Genomic DNA, 20,818 nt, shown 5'->3' on the forward strand with positions numbered 1-20,818 from the left:
GCTGGTGCTTTCTCTACTGGAGCAGAGGCGAATCGGGAGAAGGGCAGAGAATGAAGCTGACCCTTGCGGGGCCTTGGCTATGCTTGGGCATTTAAATTGAATCCTGTTGACCATGAAGAGTCCCCAGAGGGCTTCAAACATGGTCAGGTTTACATTTGAGAAAAGTTTCTCTGGGTGGAGAATAGAATGGAAGGGTCTAGACTAGAAGCAGGGAGCCTAGGTAGAGGCCATTGCTGCATCCCAGGCAAAAAAGGTGGCAGTGGGGCTCTGAGCAGAGGCAGTGGCAGTGGGGACAAAGACAGCTGGAGTGTTTTCTGGGCACTGAGAACAGGGGAGCAAGTGCAGCCAGTACCCATAAACCGAGGCGGCAGGTCCCTGGGCCCTGTTGCAGTCAGCTGCCTTCGGCCCGGCCAGCCCAAAGTGAGAGGGGCTAGAGCAGGAGTCTGTAACATACAGCCTGGAAACACATCTCTGCACCCCTGGTCCCTTGCTGCCTGCCCAGTGTTATTTGCAAACACTGCCAGAGGGAAAGAGTAAGACCTTGGATCTGGCCCAAAGCCGACTGCTCTCAGTTCTGGGAAGAGGTCATTGGAGCCGTGAGAAGCGTACTGATAGTGGTCCTCCTAAAGAGAGGAAGTCAGGGACCTCTCCATTGGACTGCAGATCCCAGGTGGGAAAGGGCTCCAGTGGCAGGCGCCAAGTCTCAAGACACGTTCATCCACTCGGCAGATAGTCATTCAAATAGTCATCAGCCACAGGGCCAGTGATCTGGGGCAGCAGTGCAGATCGAAGCCCGACTCTCACAGTGCTTGTCTGTTGAGGGGTGCAGACAGGCAGGAGGTTGTCATCAGTGTGAGAAGTGCCGGGACAGGGTGGTGCTTTGAGAGCGCACAAGAAGAGGAGAGAAGGTGCGTCAGGGAAGACTTCCTGGAAGAGGTGAGATTCAAGGGATGACTAAGGAGGAGTGAGAAGGTGTGGAGGGAGCAGCATGGTCAGTAGGGACCAGAGGGGAACAGGAGCATGGCACTCTGCCTCTAGCAAAGCCAGCATGCACACAGGGCACTGAGCAAGTTCATTTTGTGTCATTATTGTTCCTTCATGGAGAAGGCGATGATGATAAGCTTCCTGGTCATTCCAGGCTGCTCATTCAGTAGACACAGGAACCTTGGAGAGGTCACATGGATGCTCTGAGCCTCGGGTTCATCCTCTGATAAGTAACTGCAGGCAGTGATGCCTTTGTCATAGTGTCTCACAGATAATTTATGTTAAATCACCAAAAATAGGGCTTAGGACCCAGAACACAATATTCATTGAGATGGGGTTTTTTACAAACCACCTGCCTGATCATAATCTGTTGTTATACAAATGGGTATGGGATCTTTAAGATTTTTTTTTCCTAGGAAGGCCTAGTAGAGAGATGGACCTATATCTCTGTGTATAAAGCATGAGTGGGGACTGTCACATTTGCTCTGGTTCAAACAATCCCAGGTAGATTTCCCTGCAATTAAGAGAATTTGGGTAGGAAGGAAGAGGCCATTTGGTTGGTCTCAGTGCCAGAAAGAAAGAGGGAAAGAGAAAGGAAAAAGGAGAAGTAGGAGGGAAGGAGCATAAGTTCAGGAAGTTGGGGATTCAGCCCTTCAGTAAGCAGCAGACCCCATCTTCCAGCCTCTGAGGTACTTGATCCAAAGCAAGATGATTTTGTTTGGAAGAGTTCAGGCTCCTCGTGTGGTGTAGAATGACAGTAGCTAATGGGACACAGTCACTCCTGTGTAGTTTGTCTGGGCATCTCTTCCTGGAACCAGTAAATTAATCTGTGTAATACAATAAGCATTCACTTGGCCTTAGTTACTATAATTTGACTGAAGTCGCAATGAAGGCTAGAATTTTATATATTAGCATTTCTCTCCCCTTTCCTCAGCAACCCAGCCCCTCAAGCATAGCCAAGAAACCCTGGGACTCCTCAGAACACAGCTGGATAATCATGGATATTCTCCACCCCCTAATCCATGCAAAAATCCTTCTACAGCATCCCTAACAGGCTCGCATCTGGCTTCTGCTGGGATCTTCCCAAAGACAGGGAGCCCACCATCTCCAACAGCTTACTGCACTGTTAGAAGGCTCCAGATGCTAACCCATTCTTCCTCATGTTGAGTTGAAATCCCCGCTTCTGGAAATAATCCATTAATCTGAGTGCTGTCCTTTGGAGCAGTGAAAAATAAGGACACCCCCTGTGGTCCCCAACAAAGGGGCAGATAGTGTCGCTTCCATACAATGTGTTATCCAGAAACATGTAACTCTCCCCCAGGCACTTTATTTATAGCAGGCTGCTTTTATCATCAAGAGTGCCCTGCTCCACCTCAGGGATTTTTTTTCAGATAAAAGAAACTCACCTTTTTAAATGCAAGGCCATTAAAATATACATTGTTATAGATGTTTTATACTTTCCAATTTGGATGGGAAGTACATGCCCTTCCTCAGTAACCAAAGTGTACCAAACTCAATTTACAATTTGCAGTGACTAAGGTTGCACTGAGTGGGCTGAAGGGGCAGGAATTGGCCAGAGGAGGGAAGATGCTGTTTATCCTGGCAGGAAATGGCCTCGGACTGTTTGCTGCTTATTCTGCAGATTTCATTCTGACAGCTGTCACTTTCAGTTCATCAGCTTCAGAATAGCCCTTTCTGGACTCACCACCCTGTGCATCCTTCCTCTAGCAGCCAAAAAAAAAAAAACGGGAATCCAATAGTCAAAGTCCAATGGTAAAATAATTATCTACTGTCATGTTAGAAGTTAAATTATGAAACATAACATCCAAGGCGTGGGAAAAAAAACAAGACCAGACATCACTGAGTTTTCACATTTATATGTAATTGTAAGTCAGTAGACAGTGTCAGCAAACAGAGTTTTCTTTCATTTCTTTCTTTATTTTGGCTTTGCTGGGGCTTCACTGCTGCTTGGACTTTCCTCTGGTTGCCCTGAGCAGGGGCTACTCTCTAGTTGCGGTGTGCAGGCTTCTCATTGCAATGGCTTTTCTTGTTGTGGAGCTCAGGCTCTAGGCCATGCGGGCTTCAGTAGTTGTGGCACATGGGCTCTGTAATTTCGGCTCCCGGGCTCTAGAGTACGGGCTCAATAGTTGTACACAGGCTTAGTTGCTCCATGGCACATGGGATCTTCCCTGACTGGGGATCAAACCTGTGTCTCCTGCATTAGCAGGCAGATTCTTTACTACTGAGCCACTAGGGAAGCCCCCAGCTTAGAACTTTCTTATCCCATGCCCACAGCAGACGTCACTAATTGATGACCTCACTCAGCCATCTGGGGTCAGCCCCAGACTCAGAATCCTCCCCAAGACAGCACGCCAGTGAACCAGTAACAGTTTCCCAGTGATGACACGAGATGCCGAAGCCTACTGGGGCATCCATGCCCTATGCCTTAGTCACTGTGTTCTCTCCTGCCTTGGAAGTGCTCTCTGTGCTGCTCAAAGAGCTTTCTCTGTTTCTTCTGGCCTTTGACAATTAGAGATTTCCTGCAGAGAAAGTAAAGAGGAAATGCAACTTTCTTCTTCACCACAATCAAGGGAGGGAGGCATTAACAAGTCACATTTCACAGAGAAGAAAGCTCAGAGGTGAGTTACGTGCTCAAAGTCAAGCAGCTCCTACATGGTGGGGCCGTTATTGGAAACCAGGTTGCCTGACTTTGAAGCCATGCTTCTCAAGTGAATGTAGATCCCTATTTAAAATTAACAGAAGATGGACTGCCCTGGTGGTCCAGTGGTTAAGACTCCGTGCTTCCACTGCAGAAGACATGGGTTCAATCCCTGTTTGGGGAAGTTCCGCATGCCATATGACATGGCCAAAAAAATATATTGTTGTTGTTTAGTCACGAAGTCATGTCAGACTCTTGCAGCCCCGTGGACTGCCAGGCTCCTCTGCTCATAGAATTTCCCAGGCAAGAATACTGTAGTGGGCTGGTTGCCCTTTCCTTCTCCAGGGGATCTTTCTGACTCAGGGATCAAACCTGCAACTCCTGCTTGGCAGGCAGGTTTTTTACCACCTAGCCTCCAGGGAAGCCCCAGAAAGACATACATAATTAACATAAGAGGAACTACAAGTCATTCAGTGATTCTCCTAGCACCTTTTAGTGTGTATCATTTTTCTTACTCTTTTATGAGCCTGCAAGGTGGTTATTATTAGCATTACTTTTTAGAGGAGGAAAAGGAGGCTCAGAGAATGGAATTCAGAGGATAGGTTGGCAGCAGCTCTGGAACTGGTGTCAAGCTGAGTGGTCATTTTTCAACGACTGAAAACACTCCCCAATCTAAAGTTGTCATACCTTCCCCAACCCCCGCTCCCCGTCTCCCGGAGCTCTTCTCATTTTCTCTGCAGCTCTTATCACCAATCAATGATTATATTCTGGACTTATTTATTTTTTTGGTTATATCTCTCCAACTAGAATGTAAGCTCGGGGATCGCGGGGCTGTTTATCTTTCATTCATCAGTATATCTTTATGCCTGTAAAAGACTGCCTGGTATGTGCTCGATAAATTTTGTCAAACAAATTAACTATTACAAGTCCTTGTCTTAAAGTATTTGTGGTGCTCTGGAAGGATCCCTGTACTTAAAAATCAGAAAACCTGGCCCTAGGACTAGATCTGCACCTTCAAATGTAACTCTTGCCTCCCATGAGCTTCAGTTTTCTCACTTATAAAATGGTCAATAAATAAACCGAGCCCAGGCTGGGATGAGGGCTCAGGGGGGTAAGGTGTGAGCAGGGCTGCAGGGTGCAGGAGGTCTCGTTACTAGTGTTGACCAGAAATCTCATTCTGGACACCTTCCCGTCCAGCTGCTCTGAGATCTCTGCCTCATCGCTGAAATGAGGGCTTTCAAGTTCAATGCCCTCGTGCTACAAGGGTGATGGGCTGCCTGCAGGGTCACATACCCAGATGCTGAGCTCACTAAGAAGGAAAGAAAACGGCAACACCATGGTTTAATGAGAAGTTAAAAATAAGACACATATAAACAGATCCTACAAACCCTTTACAGCATCACTGCACGGCAGTTCCAGGGAACAGATGGCTCTGTAGAAACAGCTGTATCCCCGAGAAACCCCAGAGAAACCCCGGAGTGCATCATTGCTCTCACATGCGAGCCGCGTGTCACCAGCTCCTTCATCACGCAGTGGGCAGAGGAACCCAGAGTGGATGGCACTCAGAGTCCCATGACAGGTTGCTCAAGGCTGGCCTCCAGTGACCCTCCTTGGCATGTTAAATCTCAGAGCTGAAGCATCCCAGTGTTTGCCTGGGTGGCCAGGAGAGGGGGTGAAGAAGGAGCCCAGGGTCCAGAGACTCACAGGGCCACGGGCACACACCCCTCCTTCACACCCCTAGTCTCTGATCTATCCAAACATCATCTGTCCAAACCTGCCAAGTGCTTGACTCTCCCACATCTTTGTCACGGACCTCTGCCTACTTTTACTTTTGCCCTAACTGGCTCCTTGCATGAAACATAAGAGGAAAGCTCTGAAGCAACATTGCCTCATGTAAAATGGTAGGAATACTCCCTGTGGGATTTCAGGCCACTCAAACTCTGTGCCTCAGTTTTCTCATCTGTAAAATGGGAATCAGGTAGCACTGTTCCTACCTGGTAGGCTTGATGAGGGCTAAATACAGAAAGATAAGTCAGGAGCTTAGGTCAGTGTAGCACATAGCACACCACCACCCTTCCCTCCCCAGCTCCCCGTCATTTTATTTGTATTATGAATACACAGTTTTTACAGTTGCTTCTTTATTCCCCCAACCAGACGGTATAAGCAATTTAAATGCAGACACTTGGGTTCATTCCGCATTCCTAGCATGGGGCTTGGCATAAAATAAGGGCCTATTAATTGTGTGGGATGTTCACGTTAATACTGATACCTGGGAGGTAGCAGACCATGCCATTTTCTTCTTTATTTTCTCAGATCCTCGATCAGTGCTGGGCAGACGTCTCTGAACCTTCACTGAATGGTCCTGAGCCCATGCCTCTCCCTTCCCACGAAAGAATGAAAGTGGCCCATGGTTTGGTTTCCTTGGAAGACAGTGTTTTGGGTTCCTGGAACTTTGATCATTACTATACACAGCAGGCAACCAGTGAACTGGTAATCTTTTTCTGCCTGTTCATGTGGTTTAATAAAATTTAACTGCTTCATGGAAACCACAGGGAAGAACCATGAATGAGGTTCCAAGAGATGTGTTAGGGCCCCAGCTCTTCTGAGCACATCCCTGGTGCCTCAGTTTCCTCATCTGTCAACTGAGGGCAAGAGGGTAGCCCTCCTGGTCTCATACACTTACTGGGAGGGACAGATGAAGAAATGGATATCAAGGCTGCTGAAAGCGAAAGGTGCTGAAAGTATAAAGCAACACTCCTGAGTGTTATTTTATCCCGATGTTTCTACGCATTGTCCTAAGGCATCAGAAGGACACATGTCACGAGAAGGGGTGGCCTTAGAGACTTCTGAATTGGTCTGCTGTACTGTCTTCATCACTTACTCAAAGAGTTCAAGTAAGCATGTTAGTTAAGGGAACACAACTACTTATAAAATGGGCTTGGCAGGCTGGAAGTTTATGACTCACACAAAGTCCAAGTGGGTGTTCCTAATTGGCAGGTGGCTCTTCTCCATGTTCAGGGTCCAGACTCCTTCCATCTTGTGGCTCTGCCCTCCACGGAGCATCCTCCACTAGGCACTCTTGCTTTTGCATGAGACAGTCTTAAAAATGGAGCCTGTAGTAGCCAGAATCTACCCACGTTCTACTGACCTGAACTTGGCCACTTCTCTCACCCTGAGCACCAAAGATCTCTGTCACCAAGGGGGACACATGATTCAGAACTCTACAGTCACTGAACCATCTAGCATTAGACCCAGAGGTTGATGAACAAGGCATTGCAGTGACTTTATTACGTACAAGAACTTGGAGGAAATACCGCTAGTTGTGAATTTCAGCTGCTCTGTTCATTTACTGTGACCTTGACTAAATGGCCAAACCTTTCAGATGATGATCATCTTCGTCTGTAAAACGGGACTGCTGGTGGTCCCTGACCCATGTGAGTATTAATGAGGAAGTGCCTGCAGTGCTCTCAGCACTCACCTGGCCTGGTGAGCACATGATCCTTGCAACCCAAAGTCTTTGTCCTGCTCTTGAGAGAAGTGACTTGCTCCAGGTCACATAGCAAATGAGGGTCAGAGAAGTCAGGCCTCATTGCCCACTGATCCCCATAATCTCTCCATGTAGTTTTTCCTGACTTTGAGCAGAAGTTCAGAGGCCAGAGCCCCAGGACACAATTCCTATCCCTCTAGAGTCCGCAGGCATGACAGCCATCATCTCTGGCAGCTCAGGGGTCAGTCTAGGCCACTGTCCTTAAGGATGGGAAGAAATAAATGCAAATGGCTTAAAGGCCATTTTCCTTTGAGTCCAAATTTCCCTGTGCCTCAGCTGGCTGCCCAAAGAAGCAATTTAGCAAATGCATTTTATCTCAGGAGGGATCTGTCTTTTGTTTCTGCAACTTGCTGGTTGGGAAACCCCCTGCTCCCCGCATGACTGGAGTGTGGAGTGGGGGTAGCATTCAGACCTGTTAACAGAAGCCACACCACCCTTGCCCTCCAGCTCAGCATCTCCCTGGAGATATTACCTGGATGTGAAGGAGACAGGTTTCAAGCTGCTCGAGTCTTCTCCTTGGGATCCGCCTGAAATCCCATCAGCCATGCAGTCAGCAGTGAGCAGTTCTAGATTAGAATTTGAAAAGGAACATAATGCAATCATAATATTTCTGAGGTGTGTGTAGCACTCTACAGTTTACAAAGCACTTGTACATGCATTAGCTCATTTGAGAAAATTGCAGGAAATTACTTAAGTACAAAAAGTATAACAAGGCCAATAAAATTCATCTGTGAATCCTCCACTCAGAAAAGAGCTTGGTTAACATTGCAGTGGATTCCCTTTGGTCTGTTTCCTCCTGGTCTGTCTCTTTGCTGTGTTGTGATCATACTGCAAATGCATTTTTGTGGCCTGCTTTGTTCACACTGCATGGTATCTTCCACCAGCACATCTGACCTTCACATCTATCCCCCAGGAGAGAAGTAATTGTGTCGTGATATGTCCCTGGTGTGAAAGGTCCGAGGGCTGGATTCACAGTCCAGACTGCTGCTCTCTAGCTGTAATTGGCAGGTGACAGACACTTTCTGGGCTTCAGTTTCCTCCTTTGTAAAACAGAGATCTGTGCTGAAAACAAAGCAGTGAGTCTGATTTAGCACTGCACCTGGCACACCGGAGGTGCTCAGTCCACGTTAGGACAGAGGTGCGAAGCACCATGTTGATAATATTAAAACTCAAGGAAGGCATTGGTTGGTACAGAGTCCCAGACTCTAATGTATGTCTATGTCATATCCGCTGGGCTTTCCGCAGCCCGCTGTGTGGCTGGTAGACAACAATGTTATAGATCCTAGCCTTTAAGCATTGTGATGGTTAGGGGTGACCTTGGGAAGTGGCTGCCACTGAACCACATTGGTTCCATGCGGTTCCTAGATGGAGGCTACTTATCCCCCAGGACTGCTGGTAGACCCTCTTAGAAAGTGACTCTAGAAGCACTTTCATTGGCCACTGTTCCCTTTCTTAACATGCTATGAGTGGCTATGAGTATATCCACTAGAGGCTTGCTGGGCATGCAAGGATCGGGGAGGAGTCCTGTAGGCCAGGAGACACTGAACTTAATCCTGCAGTCAGAAGGGGTCGCCTGGCTCCTAGGGCCTTAAGTGGAGGGAGAATTCTAGTTTCCAGCCTTATATCAGTTAGCTACCCTGTTGGCATAGGGGGAACTTTCAAATAGGCAAGGACATCAAATTGGTCTTGAGAAGCTGAGGAATATCCCTGACTGCATCCTTTCTAAAGGTTAAAAATGTTCAAGATAGCTGAGCATATCTCAAAAATCACTGGATCACAACTGATTACCCAAGTGGCCTTTGGGAATGTATGGGAGCATTTGGAGTTATACTCAGTCATCTGGAGAATGCTACGATCATTTGTTGGGCTGGGGCCCAGGAGGCTAGCAACCCTGTGTTGTGTGGGACAGACTCGTGTGATGAAAGTGACACTATCTGTCGTCTAGTGCTCAAAACCCGTAAAACCTCAGTGGTGTACAGAGAGAAGCATGAACAGTGAGAAGTGCTCGTAGAGGCAGCTGACCTTCGCCAGGCTCACTCGCGTGATGGGCAGCCGGGGAGACTCCACTCTGTGCCATCTGTCTCACCTCCCAGCAGGCCAGTCCAGGCACTTTCCCAAGAAGCATGCACTTCCTCTTGAACCTGATCCCTCACGGTTGGGACATCACTGCTTCCCCTCCATTCTGTTTGCCAAAGCAAGTCACAGGTCCAGCCAAGGAGGTTCAAGGATTGGGGAAATAATCTTTGCCTCTCTAGTAGGCAGCACCAAGCGTCACATGACAAAGGGCAAGGATATGGGGCAGGGGAAGTGAAGAAATCGGACCATTTAACGCAGTCAGCTGTTAGAGTACACATCTTGAGAAATAATATCATAGTTTAACCCAGCAGTTCCCAACCTTTTTGGCACCAGGGACTGGTTCTGTGGAAGACGATTTTGGACCGAGCAGGGGTGGGACGGCGGTTTCAGGATGGGTCACACATTACATTCACTGTGTACTTTATTTCTAGTAGTATTATATTGTGATAGATAATGAAACAATTACACAGCTCACCATACCATAGCATCAGGGGGAGCCTTGGGCTTGTTTTCCTGCAACTAGATAGTCCCATTTGGAGGTGATGGGAGAGTGATGGGTGCCGCTGTAAATATAAATGAAGCTTTGGTTGCTCGCCAACCGCTCTACCCTCACTGTGCAGCCTGGTTCCTAACAGGCCGCAGACCAATACTGGTCCAGGGCTTGGGGACCCCTGGTTTAACCTATCAAGGCAATGGTCTTAACTGATAGAAATCATATGAAAGTCATATGAAGCCGTAGAAGTCATATGAAGGTCATAGAGAAGTGAGTGAATGTATTTTTTTATTGATTACCACACTGTTGGTTTGGAGATTTTAAAAAAATATTTATATATATACACCTTCTTGGAAAAATGTTCTATTGTATTCAGCTATTAATCTTAATAACTCTAGCCATGTAAACTTTCATCCATATTCAACTATGTATCATCATATAATGGACAAGGCTCATGTAACAGAAAAAATATTGGAAGTAACCATGTGAACTTTGGCAAATTGTTTTCTTTCAATAAATTTTATTGAAATACGATTTGCATATATGCTAAATCCCCCCATTCTAAGTGTACATGTATTTTCACAAATGTGTGCTGCCATATTACCATCACCCTGATTGCGACATAAAACATCCCCATCACCCAAAGAGCTTCTCTCCTGTCTCTTCCCAGCCCTTTCATTCTGCTACCGCATATCCACTGGTCTGATTTCCAGTGGATATCGAAGTTTTCATACCCAGTGGATATGAACTTTTCTATTGAAGTTCATTAAAAAACTGGAGTCTCCCCAGCTCCCCAGCTTTTTCATTGCAATTCTTCACCTGTAGAACAGGTATAGTCACCTCTGCCTGGGAGGGATACTGTGTACCGAACATCTGTGTATCAGCAGATCTGGAAACCTGCAGATCTGCATGTGTTTATGTTGGATGCTAAGTTCCTCCTTTCCTGTTAGTGGGACAGCTCACTCTTTCACTAGTTGGTTAGGAAGGAGGATAGAAGAGCTAAGTGAAGGAGTCCTACTGGCAGATTAATGAAGTAAAGGATCTCAGAGTACCAGAATAGGAGAAAGAGAGAAAAGCAGGAACTGAGACTGATTGAACTTGGATGAAATTAAAGGAGGAGATTTTTTATTTATGGGATTGCTTTTCCTTTCCAGTACATGGTATAGAGTTTTAAGTCTGTAGCTCTAGGGAGAGAAAAGCATCAGGTCACACAAAGGTACTGTTCAGTTTGGTTTTCATTACTCTGTTCTTTGACAGTTACCACCTGTTGTTTGAAATTGTTGTGCTGGGTCATCAAAGAAAATGTTTTTTGTTTTGTATAAGGAGTTGTGGTTGCTTATCCACTTGTCAGTGCTGCCAGCATCACTCTCAGCTCAGAGGGTCTCATTCCTCAGATGATGAGGCAGCTGCCCTCTATCATCACCTCTTTGAAATCAGATTATATTGCAGAAGAACATGAAGACAGGATCCTGTCCTTCTCTGACTGGCCGATCAACAAGGTCCAGTGGATAAGAAACTCAGGGAAGGACAGGGCACAACAGGCCAACCCCCTTGGGGATTTCCTTCTTGTTCCCAAGCCTTCTTTCCTATCTTTCAGCTCCAGAAGCAGCTCTCAGAACTGGACGAGGATGACTTGTGTTATGAGTTCCGGAGAGAGCGGTTCACCGTCCACCGAACCCACCTGTACTTCCTGCACTATGAGTATGAGCCCGCTTCAGACAACACAGACGTCACCCTGGTGGCTCAGCTCTCCATGGACAGGTAGGCAGACGGACCCCACTGCCCACACAGTCTCCTCACAGCTGCCCTTCACCTGGAGAAGGCAGAAATGGCCCCACCAGCTTGGAACATGGAAGCCTGCTAACACAGGGCCTAGTCTTATCCCTTCTCCAGCACTGAAAACCAAGGGCTCCTGTATGTTGATGATGCTGGTTGTTTTTGAGGATGGAGGAAGAACTGATTCTAAAAAAACAGAGTTCTAGTCAAATTACCTCAAGGAAAAGGGGAGGTGTGTTATAAGGAAACACCTGGACTGGACCCACAGTTGATGTTGGAAAGCAACTGCTACTTCTTTTCTTACACATGTATTGATGCAGGGATCATTCTTAGAGCCTTTATCAGGAAGTACTGCTGTGGTCCCTACCCTCATGTGGCTTACAGTCTATTGCACTGATTCTCAGCCTTAATTGGGGACAAATCAAATTACCAAAGGAGCTTTAGAAAAGAAAATTCATGGTCCGGCTCCATTGCAAACTAGTTCAGTAAGCATCTTTGTGAAGACCTTGCATCATTTTAGGTTTGCCGTGTGCATCCAGTATTGCTAATATAGGGCTAGTAAATAGTTAAGTCAAACAATTAACATTGTGATAAGTGCTTTGAAGGAACAGTGATCGATATTAACAGTGTCAAGTGAGGGACCTTCTTTAGGTGGTATGATCAGCGGGAGGTCTTTCAAAGGAGGGGACATTTCTGCAGAGACTTGAGGATAAGAAAAGAAGTCAAGCATAGTGGGGGAGTGTGAAAGTATTAGTTGCTCAGTCATGTCTGACTCTTTGTGACCCCATGGACTGTAGCCTGCCAGGCTCCTCTGTCCATGGAATTCTTCAGGCAAGGATACTGAAGTAGGTGGCCATTCCCTTCTCCAGGATATCATCCCAACTAGGGATAGAACCTGAGTTTCCTGCATGGCAGGCAGATTCTTTACTGTGTGAGCCACCAGGGAAGCATATGCGTTGCCAAAAAAAAAAGAAAAAGTTTTCCAGGCATTTAAAATAGCAAGTGCAAAGGCCCTGTGGTTGGAAGAGCCTTGTGTGTTCAGATACCCTGATAGAAGACCAGTGTGGCTGAAGCATCACTTGAGAGGGACTTGAGATGGAAGCTGCATGAGGTTAAGATTATAAACATTCGAAACTCATAAAATATTTGGGTTTTTTTCTAAACGTGATGGGAATTTATTGTAGATATTTACACAGAGTTTTTGCTTTGGTTTATGTTTTTGAAAACATCTCTGGCTGCCAGGAGGTGAGTGGATTTAAAGCCTTTCAGGGTTATGCAGTTTTTCTATTTCTGGCCACCCTGTGTGCTTCCTGCCCACCTCTGCTAGCCAGCTTCCTCTCCAGTTGACACATGGTGTGCAAATGGCTGCCCTGGCCCCAGCTTTCTCCATGTCATTCCCTCTCGACTCCCATAGTTAGGAAGGGAGTTTGATGGCCTTATTCTGTCTTTGAGCCACTTTGGAGATGCCTGTGGATATGATTTCATGGGGTGGTTTTAGGAGGAAATAAGTTCATGCCTTTAAAGTGCTGAGGACAGTACCTGGCACACTTAGTAAGTGTTCAATAAATGTCACTTATGATTAGTCACGAGTGATTGGAGAATGAGCAAAATGAAGAAACAAGCACTGGGGCACAAAATGGTTCACAGACAGTAAGCAGCCTGAGAGTCCCAGAGAATGAGGGGGGACCTGGCCTCCGGAGGTATCCGGGAATGATGCGTGTTGACAGTAGCTGTGGAGGCGGTGAGTCCCACTGCTTCTTAGCAAATGACAGCTCGTGTAATTAAATCGCTTCATGGCTAGTGTCCTGGAGATTCAGACTCCAGAACACCTGTGCAGAACTTGCTGGCCATCGTTCAGTTGCTAAGTCGTGTCCGATTCTTTGCAATCCCATGGATTGCAGCACACCAGGCTTCCCTGTCCTTCACTATCTCCCAGAGTTTGCTTAAACTCATGTCCATTGAGTTGGGGATATTCTCTAACCATTTCACCCTCTGCCAGCCTTTTATCCTTTTGACTTCAGTCTTTCCAAGCATCAGGGTCTTTTCCAATGAATTGGCTCTTTGCATCAGGTGGCCAAAGTATTGGAGCTGCAGCATCACCCCTTCCAATGAATATTCAGGGTTGATTTCCTTTAAGATTGACTGGTATGATCTCCTTACAGTCCAAGGGACTCTCAAGAGTCTTCTCCAGCACCACAATTTGAAGGCATCAGTTCTTCAGTGCTCAGCCTTCTTTATGGTCCAACTCTCACATCTGTACATGACTACTGGAAAAATCATAGCTTTGACTATACAGACCTTTGTCGACAAAGTGATGTCTCTGCTTTTTAGTATGCTATCTGGGTTTGTCATGGCTTTCCAAGGAGCAGGGATCTTTTAATTTCATGGTTGCTGTCACTGTCCACAGTGATTTCACAACAGATAACAACAAAGACCAAAGGGACGAAAAGGACAAGTAGAGGTTCTGGCACCCACGAGGTCCTTGTCCTGCTGTGTCCTCTCAGGAAAGGTCTTTCCCTTCTCTTAACCCCAGTTTTCTCATCCCCAAAATTCACGTGATCTCTCAGCAGACACTATGTAAGCATCTATTACTGTGTTGTAGCCGACTCTTGTGGGGCTGGGACTATATAAGACCCTATTCCGCCCTCACAGAATATGTAGTGAACTCAGGACTCAGATCATGTATTTGTTCTCTGTTGTGGTTTAATCAGTCACCACAGATCTTGCAGCTTTAGAAACACATTTTTTCCTTTCTGACTGTGTCATGGATCAGAAGTCTGGATACATGTTAGCAGGTTCTCTGCTTGGGGTCTCAGGCCTGAACTCCAGGTGTTGACTGGACTGTAGCCTTACCTGGGAGTCAGGGTGCACTTCTAAGCTCATTCAGGTTTTGGCAGAACTCAGCTCTAGGACCAAGGTCCCCATTTCCTTGCTGGCTGTTAGTTGGGATCCTTCTGGGCTCCTAGAGGTCACCCTTGGGTCTTAGCTGTGTGGAGCAGCTTACTTCTTCGAAGCCAGTAGGAGAATCTCCCCAGTCTGTTATATGACATGATCACAGCCGTACTAGTCTATCATATAGAATAGTACCAGCTTCTGCTCACACTCGAGGGAGGGGTGATCCAGGACCATACACCAGGAGCTGGGGCAAGAGTCTTGGGGCCAACTGAGAATTCAGGCTGCCACAGACAGGGAACAGGTTTGACAACAGACAGGTGCTATGAGAACCCATGGGAGGAGCCCCTGTCCTGGCTGGGGCAGAGAATGGAAGAAATGGCGAATATCCCCAAGAGGGGTTCTGCCTACATTGAGCTGGAGGCTGAGTGGACTGACAGTAGAAGGCTTATAGGGAGAGAAGGAGCCCCCTGCAAGGAAGGAGAGGACACCAGGCCCGCTGGGATGCACAGTTAGGGCTTAAGTGCTAGGGTGAGGAAGGAGAGAGCAAATGATGTCAGCCAGGTAGGCAGGGCTTGGGGAAACCAGGGTAGGTGGCCAGCCCTTCCAGCTCAAACCTGCCAGGCTGCCAGTGAGGCTGCATGAGGGACTGACCTAGACCCATGTCCCAAGTCACCCCTACCCTTCCTTACCAGCCTGGTTGCACACGCCCTCTCCCACCAAGCACAACAGCAGGTCACCCACCAGAACAGTCCACTCTTTGTGTTTATTTTTCCTTCTTCTCTGTGCCATTTAAAATGAAGACAAAACCTAATCCTTGATCCTTGTGCTGAATGATGGTCAGGCTTGGTCTTCTGTTCTCCAAGCAGCATAAGTATATCTCAGTCCCCCCAGAGGAGGCACATGAAGCTCAGAATCTATGATCTGCCCAGGTGAGTGAGTTCCAAGCGATTCCAGTTTCCCATCTTTCAGAGCATCCTGGTTTTCCTTGGTCACATTCATACCTTCTATTTGTATATTCAGTTTATCGCCAAGATATTCTCCATCAAGATCAGTAGCCAATGGCCACCTGTGAACTCAGGAGAAAAATGTGAGACTCTCTGGGGAAGCCCTGGGACATAATGATGTTCATTTAGTGCTTGCTGGATCCAGAGACTCTGACCACAGCTTCTGCACAGGGTAGGTATTTAGGAAAGGGAAAATGAAGTAGGGGGATAAAGGAGAGGAAGACTTGGGTTCAAAGTCAAGTTGCACTACAGACTAACCATATGAATTTAGACAGTTTATTTAGGCTGTTTGAGCCTCACTCTACTTACCTATACCCCACTCCAGTACTCTTGCCTGCAAAATCCCATGGACGGAGGAGCCTGGTGGGCTGCAGTCCATGGGGTCGCTAAGAGTCAGACACGACTGAGCGATTTCACTTTCACTTTTCACTTTCATGCATTGAGAAGGAAATGGCAACCCACTCCAGTGTTCTTGCTTGGAGAATCCCAGGGACAGGGAAGCCTGGCGGGCTGCCGTCTATGGGGTCGCACAGAGTCAGACACAACTGAAGCGACTTAGCAGCTTAGCAGCAGCAGCTACTTACCTATGAAGTGACAATAATACCGTCAAGCTCATAGGTTACCATCTATGCTTTATAAAGTAAGAGACTGGAAAGTGCCCAGTGATTAGCAAATGTGCCACAAACACTAGTACAGTTCTCTCGATGGTTTTTACCTTTATGCTGGCTATGGCATTTGCAACCTGGGATTCACAATTAGAAGGAAAAGACTTAAGAGGTGGTCTAGTGGTTAAGAATCTGCACTTCCACTGCAGGGGGCACCGGTTCAATCCCTGGTTGGGGAACTAAGATCCTCCATACATCTAAGTGCCCCCCCCCCCCGCAAAAAAAAGGAAAAAAATTAAATTATTAACAACCCAAATCCATCCTTATGTATATACTTGTTATCAACGAAACACAGATAGAACAGAGCCCCTCCTTCTGTGGCTAGCCCTGAGCATCCTCCCGGCCTGGGCTGCAGGAGACCTGACACCTACCCTCACCACCCCCTTAAAGACAGGCCAGGCACCTCTCACATCAGCTGCAAATACCAACCACAGATGCCTTCCCTTCAAAGCACATGCATCCCCCAGCATGGCAGACATGTGATCCCCCCTAACGCATTGTGACAAGGACTGCCATCCAGACAATACCTCAGAGAACTCAAGGAATTCTACACCCAAGCAAGAGACACTTAGCGGGACATAATCAGAAATTATAAAGCAGTAGCACACAAGCTGATGAAGACGGCGGAAATGCCTCCTTCCACTCCATCCCACACATCCAATTACGATGCAGCGGGCTGACTGGTGCCTCTTGGATTGATTTTTAATTGAAGAAACATTTTGGGTATGTTTGTAAACCTTTGAGTCAGAAGTAGGCCCTACGTGAGTGCCACAACAAATTAGGGGAGCCGGCATGCGGGCTCCTGTGCCCAGCTCCCTCTGGAATTCCGTTCAGAAAGAAGGAATGTCGCCTGCTGCAGTGATGGACCCGGCAGGGCTGCTGCTTGCCCGGCCACTCACTCTGGAGGGTGATCGAAAGGGCAGAGGGAGCTGGCCTGATTACAGCATCCCTGCCACCTGGCCAGGAGACGCTTGCTCTTCCCTGCTTCTTGAATGAAGCCTTTGAAGTGCCATCTGCAGTTCCAGGGACTCATGTGGCTGATGGGCCTGCTCTTTGTTTTCTGCAAGTGAGGGAAAGAGAACATGAACTGAGCTAACGGGGTCCCATTCTTAGGTCCCATCGCAGCACAGCATCTCTTGGGACTTTGTTAGAGCGCAGATACATGGATCTCACCCCAGATCTGCCCAACAGGGATCTCTGCAGTGGGGCCCAGGAATCTGTGTTGTAATAAGCCTCCCAGGTGACCCTGAGCCTGCTGAAGCTTGGAAAGCATCATTCTAGAGAGTGAAAAGTACTTTCACCATGTGACAGCCAGGGCGATCTTTAAATACATACAGCAGGTCACATCATTAGAACTCTCTGATGCATTCTTATCACCTTAAGAATAGTCTTAGAGCTGCCCACCAAGACCTTGATGTTCCTGTATGACCTGATCCCTGACCATCCCCGAACACCTCTCTCCTTCTGCCCCTTGCTTGTCCATCTGCCATCCATGCTGGTCCTGTTGCTTCTTACTTGAGAACACACTAAACTCTGTATCCCAAGGGCTCCTCCCTCTTGGAAAACTTTTTTCCCAGGCTTTCTCAAGATCAAGACCAGTCTTTCTCCTTGTCCAGGGCTCACACTGACTTTTCCACTTGCCCCCACCCTTACTCTTCATCCTGTTTCCTCTTCTGTGGCCCCTCTAGCCCTCAGTTCACTCTAATCTTATCTTGGTCTGCTTATTGTCTTCTCTCTCGGAACTGCATTTGAAAACCTTGTTTTTCTCATTCATTCTGGGGCCTAGCATAATACCTGCATGTTGTAGATGCTCAGTAGATATTTGCTGGAGGTGTGTGTATTTGAAAGGCAGGAATCACAGGTGTCAAGTACCAAGTGTGGACGTGTGCTGTCACTTCAGTCATGTCCAACTCTTTGCAACCCTGTGGACTGTAGCCCACCAGGCTCCTCTGTCCATGGAATTCTCAAGGCAAGAAGACTGGAGTGGGTTGCCATGCCCTCCTCTAGGGGATCTTCCCAACCCAAGGATCGAACCCACATCTCCTGCAGCTCCCCCGTTGCAGGTGAATTCTTTACCACTAATCCACCAGGGAAGCCCCCATGTACCGAGTGCCTGCTGCATATCCAGCTCTGTGACAGACACTTGATGGTCATGACTAAGGCTGTTCACAGGGCAGTGGTCACAAGGTTCCTGGGGCTCTGGGCAAGCCCCACCAAACAACCACTTTTCAAGTCCCCTGTTTGTGTCATTTGTCAACGTCCTATTGACCAAAGCACGTCCCATGGCCAGCCCAGAATCAGTGAGGGGAGAGGGTAATATCAAAGCATGTAGATAGAGGGGAAGAGTTTATAGCCAATTTGTCATTGACTAAGGTATTATTGTCCCCTATATGCATGTGCGGAAATGGAAGCACGAACAACTATGGTCACTTGCCCAGAGATACTGACACAGGTCAGAGTTCAGACCTAGTTCTGCCTGAGCCCAGAACCTTCAGTTACCCTCTGGACCCCTCAGCCTGCCTTGCTCAGGGTACCAGATGGGAGTCATCTGCCTTGTAGGGAGCGGGTTCCCCATTCCAGCAGAGGCTGAGTGGCCACCTGCCTGGCTGCTTGGAATGACTGACATTCTAGAATTCCTTCCAAGCCCAGTCTTCTAGATTTTGGACTCTGCCATCTCCCTGCCTGCTCCCTGACACCTCCACAGACTGTCTGGGGCTCCCTTCCTCAGTAGGACCCCCTTGGGGAAGCCCTGCCTCTTTCAGACATCTGAAAGCGGAAGGCCTTCCAGACATCTCTAGGCATTCCTGAGCCTTTGCCCTCCTCTTCCCAGCTCTGACAGGGTGGGGAGAGCAGGGGACAGAGCATCAGGATGGGTCCTGGTGTCAGCATTTCCTCTCCGACACTGTGTGCTCTTCAGCAAGTTAAGACCCTCCCTGAGGCTGAGCCCTTTCATCATCATGATGGTGTAATCAGACTGAAAATCTCAGAGATTCTTTCTAAATGGATGATACTGCACTTGCAGAATTAATCTTTGTCTCTTGAAACCCTCTCCATTGGTCCAGGTCCTTGATATGCCAGATCCTTATCTTCCTACCTAAGAAAGAGTCAGCACAAAACTCGGTCTCAACAAGAACTACACAGGGATAGACCTTAGGGAACAAGTGTGTTTGAGGGGAAAACAAACAGGAGAAGAATGAAGAGGATGGGGGACCTCTGACCCCAAGAGAGACCAAGGAGGAAGAGGAGGAGGAGGGAATAAAGGGAAGCTGATGCCAAGCTTAGACCAGTTTCCTGTTTGGGGAGACAGGTGATGGGGACATCTTTCTCAGCCAAACCCAGTTCATGTTGAATAGTGGTCTGGATCCCGGGCGCTGGAGTCAGACCTGGCTGTGTGGATCCAGCCTGTCTACCTTGTGACTTGAAAGAAGTCACTTCACCTCCTGGAGCATCCTCCCCTGTAACACAGTGATGAGAATCTGCACTGTGTTTAGAGCATTACTGTGAGTCTTAAAAGTGCTACCAGCCCAAATGTGGCTGGCATGCCGTAAACAACAGGTATGTGGTAGAGATTTATTGTATCATGATCATATTCTCTCCATTATCATTATGATGAACCTCGGTTTGTCTGTCTGCCTGTTGCTCAGATCCCGGCAGAGAGCTTTGTTTTAAGGGACAAGAGAGATCGGAGCTGGTGGCAGAGAGACAGGAAGTGGTCGTGGCACCACTCGTTTTCACTCACTGAGGTTTTTTGGAACCTCTGGCGCTGTTTCCTATAGAGTCCACGTGGATGTGACGTTTGTCACATTACCAGCACCTTTCTCCCGAAAACCCTAAGTATTTTGTGTCTCTGTCCTCACTCTAAAATCTTTGCTGAGGGGGGAAGACGAGCTGGATTAGGCAGGGCTTGCTCCCTGCTTAGAAAACTCCTCAGACACAGAGTCCAAAAGCAGGTCCGTGGGAGAGTCCACAGCACACTCAGTCATGCCTCCTGCATCCCATCCCCTCTAGCAGTTCTGACATACACATGGATGCAGAAATTATCCTTGCCCTTTACTCCCCAAATTTCAAAGGCTTTGTATAAACAGCTCTCTCATCCAATTGCAGAGTCCTTCCATTTTGCAGACAGAGACCGAGATGCAAGTGGGATCATTCAAAATCCCAGATTCTTAGAGCCCAGCAGAAACCAGGGGCCTTGTAGCAGAGGCCGAACACAAATTTCAGTGAAATCAAGCATTGTGGAGAATATAGTGCCTCTTTCAAAACTGGCTGTGGTCAATTTGATTAACAAGTGCTATAAAGTATGAGAAATGGAGGGCATTTTACCCCGATGAATACCTTAATCCTCCTTAGTGAAAGAGGAAGCAAATCTAGGCAATACCAATTCACAGAATTACTGAGAGGAAACTGAAAGTCCATCAGGAAAACCATTGACACAAGATAGGTGTGCCCATTTTCTTTTGTTTAGAAGCATGGAATCTATTTCCTGGTAATTGTCCAAATAAAGTGAGCATTCTGATTCTGTACCTCTTGCTGGGTAGGGGAAAAAAAATTGAAATAGGCTTTTGCTGTTTTTTTAACCATAGATTTTATGTAGTAGGCACTTCTAATGCTTCTGGGGGAAAATTTTCTTTTTTTCCCCTAGATCGCTCTCCAAACATTTTTGCAGAACCCTCTTGGTTGGGAGCACCTTTTGTTTTTCATCTGTGCTCCATTCCCCAC

At 47.3% G+C, this 20,818-nt stretch overlaps 1 protein-coding gene across 3 annotated transcripts in view; it reads left to right on the forward strand.

The window, feature by feature from the left end:
• The window catches only part of LARGE (like-glycosyltransferase), a 619,028-nt gene that overhangs the window by 565,475 nt on the left and 32,735 nt on the right, over positions 1-20,818 (forward strand). For all 3 annotated transcript variants that reach the window (XM_010853352.1, XM_010853354.1, XM_010853353.1), the window contains one exon: positions 11,357-11,520. In XM_010853352.1, the coding sequence (XP_010851654.1) occupies positions 11,357-11,520 (164 nt within the window). The remainder of the gene's footprint in view (positions 1-11,356; positions 11,521-20,818) is intronic.

Source organism: Bison bison, unplaced genomic scaffold (assembly GCF_000754665.1).
Source record: "Bison bison bison isolate TAMUID 2011002044 unplaced genomic scaffold, Bison_UMD1.0 scf7180017864327, whole genome shotgun sequence".
NCBI classification, from domain to species: Eukaryota; Metazoa; Chordata; class Mammalia; order Artiodactyla; family Bovidae; genus Bison; species Bison bison.